This window comes from Felis catus, chromosome E2 (assembly GCF_018350175.1).
Source record: "Felis catus isolate Fca126 chromosome E2, F.catus_Fca126_mat1.0, whole genome shotgun sequence".
NCBI classification, from domain to species: Eukaryota; Metazoa; Chordata; class Mammalia; order Carnivora; family Felidae; genus Felis; species Felis catus.
Window position 1 is genome coordinate 44,190,067 of NC_058382.1, and position 12,071 is coordinate 44,202,137.

Below are 12,071 nucleotides of genomic sequence, written 5' to 3' on the forward strand. Positions count from 1 at the left end.
AGTCGGATGCTTAAGCGACTGAGCCACCCAGATGCCCCCAAACTTGTTTCTTTTCTGTTTGTTCCCTTCTCTGTTCTCTCTCCTGCATATGTTCATAAACATTTGTCTAAAAGCTATATCATCTGAGCAGTGACCTGAAATTATGAGCTTCCCTGGTGGCTTCCTGTTATGGAGAGCAGTGTGCTGTGCTCTTAGTACAGGGTATGAGTGATGGACGTTGCCATCCGTGCCTGCTGCCTCTACTTCTCTGAGGGGGCTCTGGGCTGCGAGGTCTTGTTACCACTACTGGGGCTAAGCAGTGCCCCGGAGTGTCGAGCAGGAGGGAGAAAGGAAAGCACCCGGAAAGGACCAAGTAGGAAGGCGAAAGAGGTTGTCAGAGGGGAAACACAGTGGTGTGTTATGAAGCTGGGCAAGTCCCAGCACTAGGAGCTGCTCTAAGCAGTGCCCGTGCTTCAGATTGCTCCCTGGCAGTGGGCACGACCCTGACTGCTTCACTGAGTTACCCAAAGGGGACAGCTGGGCTCAAGGGGACCCAACAAATAGAACCCCTCTTTGCTGACCAACTTCTGAACTAATTAAAAGACCGTTAATGGAGTCAGTGAAATGAAAACTCAAATTGTCACCGCTATTGCTCCTAAGTGCAAAGGTGGGGATATAGCCTTTTTTTAATAATTTTTTAAAATTTTATTTCTTTAAAAAAAATTTTTTTTTAATGTTTATTTATTTTTGAGACAGAGAACACAGAGCATCAGAAGGGAAGGGGCAGAGAGAGAGGGAGACACAGAATCCGAAGCAGGCTCCAGGCTCTGAGCTGTCAGCCCAGAGCCCGACGCAGGGCTCGAACTCATAGACTATGAGATCATGACCTAAGCCGAAGTCAGACCCTCAACCGACTGAGCCACCCAGGCTCCCCTTTTTTTTTTTTGATTTTAGAGGGAGAGAGAGAGAGCAAGCACGCAAGCCAGGAAGAGGGACAGAGGGAGAGAGAGAGAATCTTAAGCAAGCTCCCATACTCAGTGCGGAGCCTGACGTGGGGTTCAAGCTCACGACCCTGAGATCGTGATCTGAGCTGAAATTAAGAGTCAGACTCTCAACCGACTGAGCCACCCAGGTGCCCGAGGGATATGGCTTAGTGTTGGAGACAGTTGGGCTTTCTAACAGTGCCTTCCAAAGTTAGACACACTTCCTCCTCACCCAGTTGTAAGGACCGCTGGAGGACGGCAGCACCTTCTGCCCTGTGGCAAGGCTATGCCTCTGTAAAGTGTCCAGCAAGGAGGAGCGGGGCAGAACATGTACTTACTCCCAAGACACAGAAGAGGAACAAGCTAAGTGGTACATGCCAACACTCACCAATAAGTAAGTTTTTCCAAACTCACCAATAAGTTAGGTGCCCAAGATCTCCTGCCCAGAGGTGAGCGAGGGGATGGAGAGAGGGCCAGGAGAGTTTCAGTATTGTAACTTCCTCCATGTGGAAGGGAGTCAAGAGGGGAAAGAAGCCTCCCCTCCTCTCCTCTCCTCTCCTCGGTGTTTTTGTACAGTATTGTAAAGCATTACCTTCTGTTGCCTGCTAAAGCTCAGTTCGTGTTTCCTTTAGGTTTTAACAGAAGAGGAAAGAACCTTTTCTAGGGAGGCCTTGAGAGACATCTTGGATCAAGTGTATCAACCCTTAGCAGTCCGAGAATTACTTATCCTCCAGGGAGGACCACCCCAGGTATTCAGACTTGGGGACTCTTGTGGGTGAATCATTAATGATAATGTGCAGAATGTTGTCTTCTCTTGGGCAATGCACTAATCTAGTTGAGTCTTATTTCATTTTCTAGAGCATTAAGTGATTTTTGTAAAACTAAGTTACCCTAACCCTTAGGGTAATTTTTTTTTGAGAGAGTGAGTGTGCGTGTGCATGAGTGGTACACATGAGCACATGAGTGGTGGAGGGTGGAGTAGAGAAAGAGGGAGGGAGAGAGAGAGAATCTTAAGCAGGCTCCACGCCCAGCACAGAGCCCATCGTGGGACCCTGAGAACATGACGTGAGCTGATATCAAGAGCCAGAAGCTTAACTGACTGTGCTCCAGTTTTTTTTTAAGATTCCACTTTCGTGTAATCTTTATACCCAACATGGGGCTTGAACCTACAACCCCAAGATCAAGAGTCACATGCTGTAACTGAGCCAGCCAGGTACTCTGCCCCTTGGGATAATTTGTAAGCATTTTTCTGTTAATGGAATGATGGCCACTCTTCCCAGGAATGTGGTTGGTTTGTTTATTTATTTATTTATTTATTTATTTATTTATTTATGAAAAATTGTTTGTGACTGGAATATGTCAATTTTATTTAACATATATTTTATTCATTCTGAAACTGGAACTCTTTTTTTTTCCCCAAAAAAATTTTTTTTTGTTTTTTTAAGTAGGCTTCATGCCCAGTGCAGAGCATGCCCAGCGCAGAGCCTAATGTGGGGTTCGAACCCATGACCCCAAAACCAAGACCTGAGCCAAGATCAAGAGTTGGATGTTTAACTGACTGAGCCACCCAGGAACCCTAGAACTCTTTTTTTTTTTTTTTTTTTTGGGCTGTTTGACAGTACGTTCTTCTGGTAGAAGTATTTTGACATCTTATTCTTTGTTTATTTTTTATTTATTTTTAATTTTTTTTACAGTTTCTTTTGAGAGAGAGATAGAGAGAGTAGGAGCAGAGGAGGGGCAGAGAGAGAAGGAGACAGAAGATCCCAGGCAGGCTCCTTGCCGTCAGTATGAAGCCCGATGTGGGGCTCAAACTCACGAATTGCGAGATCATGACCTGAGCTGAAGCCAAGAGTCAGACGCTTAACCAACTGAGCCACCCAGGCGCCCCTGACATCTTATTCTTTGAATGGAATATCTGTAGTCAGGAAATTAAAATTAGGGCTATTACTGGGACTAATTTTATCTCCTTTGTTTGAAAAACATAATAGTATATATCCTGCTAGGCATAAGATAGTTACTTTTTTTCCTTAAAAATAATTATTTTCTGAAATGTTTTAATCTGATAATGTAGATGGAGTAACCATTTAGCAATACGTTTAGTTTTGGATGTAGGTGAGTAAAGAGTGAGGAGCCAAGGGAATTAGTGGTAGGTCAGGAACTAGCTGAAGCTGGGTACAAAGATACCTCTTTGATGAAGTCATTTTCATCTCATCCCTAGAATGTTACTGCCGCCTCCTGTTGGGCCCCTCTGGCCTCACGCTCTGCCTCTCTGCATGACTCCACAGTTTGCCAGATAAAACCAAATGCATTATAAGAGCGTGGCAAAAAGCCAAGGCTCTGGTGGTCAGCCTACTGGGATTCAACCCCAGCATGCAGTTGTGTGAATTAGTGAATGTTTCCATCCCTCGGTTTCCTTACCGATTGGATAGTAACTCCTTGCAAGTCTCTTTTGAGATTATGTAGCAGGTATTTAACATAGCACCTGGCAAATCATAACCCTCTCAATAAGTGGTAATTATTAGTCCTCCTTAAATAAAAGAGGACAGGATAGTTAGGGTTAAATGTGTCTGTCACTAATTTTTATGTTCACATAGTTCAATGCCATGGTTGACAGCAACATAGTTGACATTCTAGACCCAAAACAAGACCCCCAAGTCCATTGTGTTCATGGTGGCTCCGCAGAGCTCTCCAAAAGGAGTGCTTGAAGAAATTCAACTCTTTTTTGAAACTGCCGTGCCACAGAGTCGGAGTAGCTCAGACCGTGGAGGCAAGGACTAGCATGTCCTCATACTGTCATGAACTGTACTCTTGGTGGTGAGTAATGTTCATAGGACTCTTATATGGAGGCCAAATTTGATTGAAAGGACTGCATTCAGAGACTGGTTATGTTAATTCTAAAAGAAATAAGTGTATATGTTTATATTATATACATATTTTAAAGTTTATTTATTTTGAGGTGGGGGAAGGGTAGAGAGACAGGAAAGGGAGAATCCCAAGCAGGCTCCTTGCTGTTAGTGCAGAGCCTGATGTGAGCCTCGATCTCATAAACTGTGAGATCATGACCTGAGCCGAAATTAAGAGTCAGATGCTTAACCAACTGAGCCACCCAGGTAGCCCTCTAAAATCTGTATTTTATTCATTTGTGTGTTTGTGTATTTCTGAGTTTGCAATTTCACTTGTTATTTCATGGGAAGTTTCATGGCATTTCTACTTTCCTAGAAGGTGATGCTGAAGAAGATTTTGTAGAAGAGAGTCTTTTTGGAAAAAAATGTTGCTTTTCAGAAGTCTCTTTATCACATTGTTTATTGTCAGTATGACTCAGTATGTATTTATATATTTGAATAATTTCTACATGTCCTGTCTATTTCACTGACATTCAATTCATACTTTCCCATTTTCAGTCCTGCACAGATGAAAAGACACAAGTTAGGTGTCGGGCCCCAGCTTGGCTTCGGCGTCTATGTGGGCAGCTGCTCTCCGAAAGGTTGATGAAACCCAGTGGTGTTCAGGCAGTAGTCCGGGGCATTCTGGAAGGAGCAGGTGGTAAGAAATAAAATGCTTCTGTTACTTTGGTATCCAGTTTCCTTTGAGTCAGGGTGAGTTATTGGTCTTTAGCATTGGACTATAAAACCTGATTCAGACTGAGATGCCTTTGTAGAGACTAAAGAGGTTAGATTTGGAGATTAAACCTTAATGAGCTTCTTTATCACAGAAACTCATTTTCTTGCCATTTTTCTAAAACAGACTATTTCTCTAAAATAGACTGTTCACATTCTTGAATAATATTGTTGGCTGTTTCAAATAACTTATAATATCAGGGGAAAGTATTGTGCAGAACGTTAAAGTAAAACCCAAAAGCAAATGTGAAATCCTCCATGGGAAAAGGCTTTGTGCTAGGGTGCTATGAGTACTTCACCTCAGGACTTAAAATCCAAGACAGTTCTCTGTAGCTGGAAAGACCTTATGGAAGTTTACTGTGGGATGAAGTTGTAGATTATTTCCCCATTTATATTCTCTAAGTCCTCATGAATAGAAAAATGTTGATTATCATGCTAAGCATGGTAGTAGTTTTTAATTTATATATTGAAAAAAAATTTTTAACAGTTTATTTATTTTGAGAGAGAGAGAGCATGCACGAGCAGAGGAGGGGCAGAGAGAGAGGAGAGAGAGAATCCTAAGCAGGCTCTGTACTGCCAGTGCAGAACCCAACTTGGGGTTCGATCTCACGAATTGTGAGATCAAGACTTGAGCCGAAATCAAGAGTCGGGTGCTTAACTGACTGAGCCACCTAGACACCCTATATTTATTTTATTTTAATTTTTAAATGTTTATTTATTTTTGAGGCAGAGACAGAGCATGAACGGGGGAGGGTCAGAGAGAGGGAGACACAGAATCTGAAGCAGGCTCCAGGCTCTGAGCTGTCAGCACAGAGCCCGACGTGGGGCTCGAACTCACAGACCGCGAGATCATGATCTGAGCTGAAGTTGTACACTCAACCGACTGAGCCACCCAGGTGCCCCAGGCACCCTATATTTTTAAATACGTAGTTTAAAGAGTCAAATTGGTCTACAAGGCTAATGGAGAAAAATAGTGTCAGTCCTTGGGAACATTCCTGTCCATTTCCCTGCCTCAGAAGCAAGCATTTTGACTTCTTTTAGTGAGTTTGTTCTGGTCTTTACCGTTAAGGTGTTTGCAGAACATTTTTAATGTTTGAGTTTTAGGCTTCATCTATCAACTTCTCACCATGTGTGGAAAAGGATTTTGTTCTCTTTCAAAACTCTACCACCACCACCCTCAGGCATACTCCCATCTCCTAAATATTCATGTCTTAATTTTGGTGAGATCAATAGTTGGGGTTTGTATTCTTCTAACTATGTCATTACTATTTACAGCTGAGCTCTGTGGTATGCCATGACTACTTTTCTTTTTAAATTTTTAAAATTTTTTAATTTTAGTTTTTTTGAGAGAGAGTGCACACACATGCACATGGGGAGGGACAGAGGGAGAGGAAGGGAGAGATTCTTAAGCAGGCTCCACGCCTAGCATGGAGCCCTACAAGGGGCTCGATCTCACCACCATGAGATCATGACCTGAGCCAAAATAAAGAGTAGGACACTTAACCAACTGAGCCACCCAGGCACCCCACTACTTTTCTTTTTTACACAACTTTTGTACTTCTTGCAGTTAAATACCATTTTTGTTTGTCTGCTCAGTGTTTCATGTATGTCTCACTAATCTGTTTTCAAATTCCCTTCCAGTTGTGTAAGTCTCCTTTCAAGATGTTCAAATACACCTGATATTCTATTGGTTTGATCTTCTTGGAGACATCTCTCTCTGAGTCTTCTCTAATCTGGACTAGTTATCTTTCACATAGCAGACATGCTAGGATCTCCCTCCACCTTTATCCTGGGGATTCCTTTGCCTTTCTTTTGTGCTTAGTCCCTTATCTCGCGTATCCCATGCACATTTGTTTCCTATCGCTGATGTGACAATTACCACACACTAAGTGCCTTTTTGATGGAAATGACATTTAAGCTGAACCCTGAAGACTGAGTAGGACTTTATTAAAGAGTGAGATGGGGTGCCTGGGTGGCTTGGTCGGTTAAGTGTCCAACTTCAGCTCAGGTCATGATCTCACGGTCCGTGAGTTTGAGCCCTACGTCGAGCTCTGTGCTGACAGCTCAGAGAATGGAGCCTGTTTCAGATTCTGTGTCTCCCTCTCTCTCTGCTCCTCCCCTGTTCATGCTCTGTCTCTCTCTGTCTCAAAAATAAAGAAACGTTAAAAAAAAAATTTTTTTTTTTAAAGTGAGAGAAGAGTTAACAGGCGGAGAGAATAGCACATATGAAGAAACTGATATAAGAAAAAGCATAGTGTTTTTGAGGAGGCTTCAGTGTGGGTAGAGCATTGATCTTTATTCTGAGTGCAACGAGAAACCATTGGAAGGTTTTACAAAGGAGAGAGGCATGATCAAATCTACATTTTAGATGTATTGTGAAGAATGGGATGGGTAAGAGCAGAACCAGGGAGATCAGGTAAGAAGCGTCATCTGAGAGATCGCGGTGGCTTGGATCAATGCAGTGGCAGTAGAAATGGAGAGAAATGAATGACTGTAAGAGTTATTTATGAAGTAGCATTGCCAGAACTTAATGAAGGACTGGATGTGTGAGGAGGGAAGAAGAGAGACAGAAGAATCAGTCTCGACATTGCATTTCTAGTATGGTAAATGTACGTTGGTCCTGTCAGACAAAGGTGAGGTCAGAGTGGTTGGCAGACATTGATAGATTTGGTCTGGAGTGCCTGTAATGTTGCCTCTCCAGTTCTGCTGGCATTGGCTTCTAGGGGCAATGAAGTGAAAAATTATCAGTTACCTGCGAGAAGTTGCCACATGCAAATAGGTCCTTGCATCCTTTTTTCCAAAGAAAAGTTCGAGTTCACCCAAGGCCATGCAAATTGGAGAGCTGCTCTAAGACACTTAGAACCCTATTTTTGCTATGAGCTTTTTTCCCCTCTACTTATGCTTGTATATATTTTTTGTTATCTATTTAAATCTTGTTTCTTCTCAAAACCGATTTGAAGCAGTTTATATTTACTCACACATTTGCCATTTCTGATGTTCTTCATTTCTTTGTGTAGATCCGAATTTTAATTCAAATTTCCTTCTGCCTGAAGAACTTTAGCATTTTTTGTAGTGCAGATCTGCTGACAGTGAATTCCTGAAAAAGTCTTTATTTCACCTTCCTTTTTGAAAATGTTTTTGGTGTCATCATTGTCTCTGTTCTTTATATGATATATCTTTTTTCCTCTGGTTGCTTTTAAGCTTTTTCTCCTTGTCACTGGCTTTTAGATATTTGATTACGATATTCCTTGGTGTGGGTGATTTTTTTTTTTTTTAATTTTTTTTTTTCAACATTTATTTATTTTTGGGACAGAGAGAGACAGAGCATGAACGGGGGAGGGGCAGAGAGAGAGGGAGACACAGAATCGGAAACAGGCTCCAGGCTCTGAGCCATCAGCCCAGAGCCCGACTCGGGGCTCGAACTCACGGACCGCGAGATCGTGACCTGGCTGAAGTCGGACGCTTAACCGACTGCGCCACCCAGGCGCCCCGGTGTGGGTGATTTTTATCATGTTTCTTCTGCTTCATGTTTCTTGGGCTTATTAGAGGTGAGAATTTATAGTTTTCGTCATATTTGGAAGTTTCTCAGACATTTTCTTCCAATATATTTTTCTATCCTCTCTTCTCTCTTTTTAACTTTTTTAAAAAGTAAACTCTAACCCCTAACATGGAGCTTAAACTCATGACCCCAGAGATTAAGAGTCACATGCTGTACTAACTGAGCCAACCAGGTGGCCCTCTTTTTGGAATTTGAGTTATACCTAATATTATACTAGGTATAACTAGTATATATAATATATAATATATATAATATAATGTGTCCTACAAGTTATTGATGCTCTATTTTTTCTTTTTTGTTTTTTTTGTTTGTTTGTTTGTTTTTGTTTTTCAGTTTTCTTTCTGTGTAATTTTGGTTAATTTCTATTGCTTTGTGTTCAGCTTTACTGATATTTTCTTTTGCAGGGTCTAATCTGCTGTTAATCCCATCCAGTGAGTTTTTCATTACAGATATTTTCTTTCTTTTTCTTTCTTTCTTTCTTTCTTTCTTTCTTTCTTTCTTTCTTTCTTTCTTTCTTTCTTTCTTTCTTTCTTTCTTTCTTTTTTTAAGTTTATTCATTCTGAGAGAGAGAGAGAGTACAGGTAAGAGTAGAGAGAGAGGAGAGAGAGAATCCCAATCAGGCTCTGCACTGTGCTGTTAGCACAGAGCCCAGCATGGGGCTTGAATCCACGAACCATGAGATCATGACCTGAGCCAAAATCAAGAGTTGGAGGCTTAACCGAATGAGCCACCCAGGCACCCCGTATTTTCTTTTTCATTAATAGAGGTTCAGTATTAGTCTTTTTAAATATCTTCCATTTATTTCATCATCATGATCATTCTTTACCTTTTTGAAAATAGGGAATGCATTTATACTAGCTGTTTTAGTGTTTTTGTTTCCTAATGTTGTCATCTCTGTTTTAATGGGTCTGTTTCTATGATAGGTCCTCCGATTATGGTTCATACTTTCTTGCTTCTTTGCAGACCTGCTAATTTTTTATTATTGAGATGTTATTCACATACCATAAATACACTTTTTTAAAGAGTACCTGTTAGGGGCGCCTGGGTGGCTCAGTCGGTTGGGCGGCCGACTTCAGCTCAGGGCATGATCTCGCGGTCCGTGAGTTCGAGCCCCACATCGGGCTCTGTGCTGACAGCTCAGAGCCTGGAGCCTGTTTCGGATTCTGTGTCTCCCTCTCTCTGACCCTCCCTCGTTCATGCTCTGTCTCTCTCTGTCTCAAAAAAAAAATAAAAAAATAAAAAATAAAAAAAATAAAAAATAAAAAAAATATTTTAAAAAAAGAGTACATGTTAGTGTTTTTTAGTATATTCACAAAGTTGTACAATCATTATGAAAATATAATTCCAAAACATTTGTACCATCTTCCTCCCCGCAAAACCTTATGCTCATTAGTAATCACTCCCCATTCTTTCCTCCTCCAGCCCCTTGAAAGCACTGATCTAGTTTCTGTCTCAGTGGATCTGCCTATTTTGGATATTTCATCCAAATGGAATCATGCAATATGTGCTCTTTTTTGTTGGACTTCTTTCAGTTAGCATAACATTTTTGAGGTTTATCCATATTGTAGCATGAACAGTCTTTTATTCCTTTTTATGGCTGAATAATATTCCATTGTATGCATATGCCTGGAAATTCTTGAATGGATATTGGAAATTTATTTTATGTTGTTGGTTGCTAGATATTGTTGTATTTCTTTGTTAGGCTTTATGCTGGGATGCAGTTGATTTTGTTAGAATCAATTTGATCCTTTTGATCCTGGCTTTTAAGCTTTGTTACTGTGGGTCTAGAGTAGCCTTTAATCTGAAGTAATTTGGCCGCACTCCTGAGGCATAACCATTCTGAGATTTTACTTGATGCTCTGCATATTTGGAGGCCTTTCCATGCTCACTAGTGGGAACGATATTATACAGAAAGAAAAGAAAACTGAAAAAAACAAACAAACAAAAAAATCCCCAAAATAGAGCATCAGCCCTGTGTGAACTCAAGGGATTTTCCCCCTACTTCTTATTGGTGGTTCTTGCCCCAGCCTTGTTTTGTTTTGTTTTGTTTTGTTTTTTGCACATATGCATAGGTTATAGTCTGCCAAAGGTTTGAAAGAGGACTCCTGTGCAGATCTTTGGAGCTCTCTCTTTACATACCTCCCTTCTGGTATTTTATCCTGAAAATTCTACCTGCCTTGGCCTTCCTAAACTAGGGACTCTAAACTAGGTTTCTTTAACTCAAGGTGCCAGACTTTGTTTCGGCTCTGCCTTCCTGTACTGAGGCCTTAAAATTTTCTCTAGATACTAGGCTAGGGTATTCATGGGGCTCACCTTGTTTGTTTTTTTCTCTCAGGGGTCAGTGTCCTGGGTCGCCTGTTGTCCAGTGTCTGAAAACCGTTGTTTATATATTTTGTCCAGTTTTCCAATAATTTAAGGTGGTGAGGTAAATCTGGTACCTGTTACTGCATAGCTTTGGTTTAAGGCAGTTTTATTGACATGATGCATATAAAGAGACATCATATCATCATCATCAAATAATAATAATAAAAGTAATAAGCACTGAGAGGAAGCTAGTATTCAAATTATGTGGACAATAACATTACCGTGATCAAGCTGCTACTTTTTCCTCTTAACTTTGCAGAAACCAACATTGAAAGGAAGATGCAGAGGGGTAGATTATCTTATGAAAGAAATAAACAGTTTTCAGTAGAGAAAAAACACTTTTACGCCAGAATTTTAAGGACCACATATGGGGAACTAGTAATGACTTTTTGACATCTCTGTCCATGTCTGACAGCTGGGGCGGCTGGCGGGAGTGATGCAGAGGCAATGGCTGCTGACTGGAAGAAGTGTGACTTGATTGCAAAGATCCTGGCCTCTTGTCCCCAGCAGTCTCTTTCACCAGAGGATTACTATCGAGATATCTGCCCCCAGGTAAACAGTTTTGTTTCTTTTCACTGTTGGAGGATTATCTGCTTATTCATGGAAATGACATTTAATGTTTCTCTAACGTGGAGGTGAAAGCAATGTAATATTTAAGTTTATTGTTCAGTGAGGGGCCTTGCTTTTTTTTTTTTTTAATGTTGATTTATTTATTTTGAGAGAGAAAGAGAATGAGTGGGGGGAGAGGGGCAAAGGGAGAGAATCTTAAGCGGGGCTCCATGCTCAGCACAGAGCCCAACATGGGGCTCGATCATAACCTGGGATCATGACCTGAGCCGAAATCAAGAGTCGGACACTCAAGGGACTGAGCCACCCAGGCGCCCCATCTAATGTGGAGGTGAAAGAAATGTAATATTTAAGTTTATTGTTCAGTGAGGGGCCTCGTGAATTAAGTGAATAAACACCTGTGAAAGAGACCCGCCTAATTGTTAGGTTTAAGAACGCCTCACCATTGTTAAATGAGTAGTTTAGCTTGCTCTCAGAGCTGGAATATGAAACTAAAATTTCATTGTGTTCATTATCTTTTCTGTGTGGTTTTAGTTTAAAAAAAAAAACTGGTATTAAGTAAACACGGTAAATTAACATGGTATACAGTTTAAAAAGCATATAAGAGTAAACAGAAAAACAAATCTTCCTCTCATCTCTGTTTTCTAGTCCCTCAGAGGTAGTCACTCTTACCAATTTCTTGTTTATTTTTCAGTGATATTCTGTGTATTAATGTATATACAATTATGTGTCTATGTACGTATATATATTCTAATTTTTATCCAAATGATAACATGCTACACGTAGTTTTTCATTTTGCTTCTTTTTAAAAAAAATTTTTTTAACGTTTTTTATTCATTTTTTTTGAGAGAGAGAGAGAGAGAGAGACAGAGCGCAAGCAGGTAAGGGGCAGAGAGAGAGAGGGAGACACAGAATCCGAAGCAGCCTCCAGGCTCTGAGCTGTCAGCACAGATCCGATGTGGGGCTCGAACCCACAAACTGCGAGATCAAGACTTAAGCTGA

At 40.9% G+C, this 12,071-nt stretch overlaps 1 protein-coding gene across 3 annotated transcripts in view; it reads left to right on the forward strand.

Moving 5' to 3' along the window:
* TANGO6 (transport and golgi organization 6 homolog) overlaps window positions 1–12,071 on the forward strand; it is a 194,652-nt gene that overhangs the window by 17,585 nt on the left and 164,996 nt on the right. For all 3 annotated transcript variants that reach the window (XM_045045579.1, XM_003998190.6, XR_002150077.3), the window contains exons 3-5: window positions 1,595–1,711; window positions 4,364–4,505; window positions 10,918–11,054. In XM_045045579.1, coding sequence (XP_044901514.1) covers window positions 1,595–1,711; window positions 4,364–4,505; window positions 10,918–11,054 — 396 coding nt within the window. The remainder of the gene's footprint in view (window positions 1–1,594; window positions 1,712–4,363; window positions 4,506–10,917; window positions 11,055–12,071) is intronic.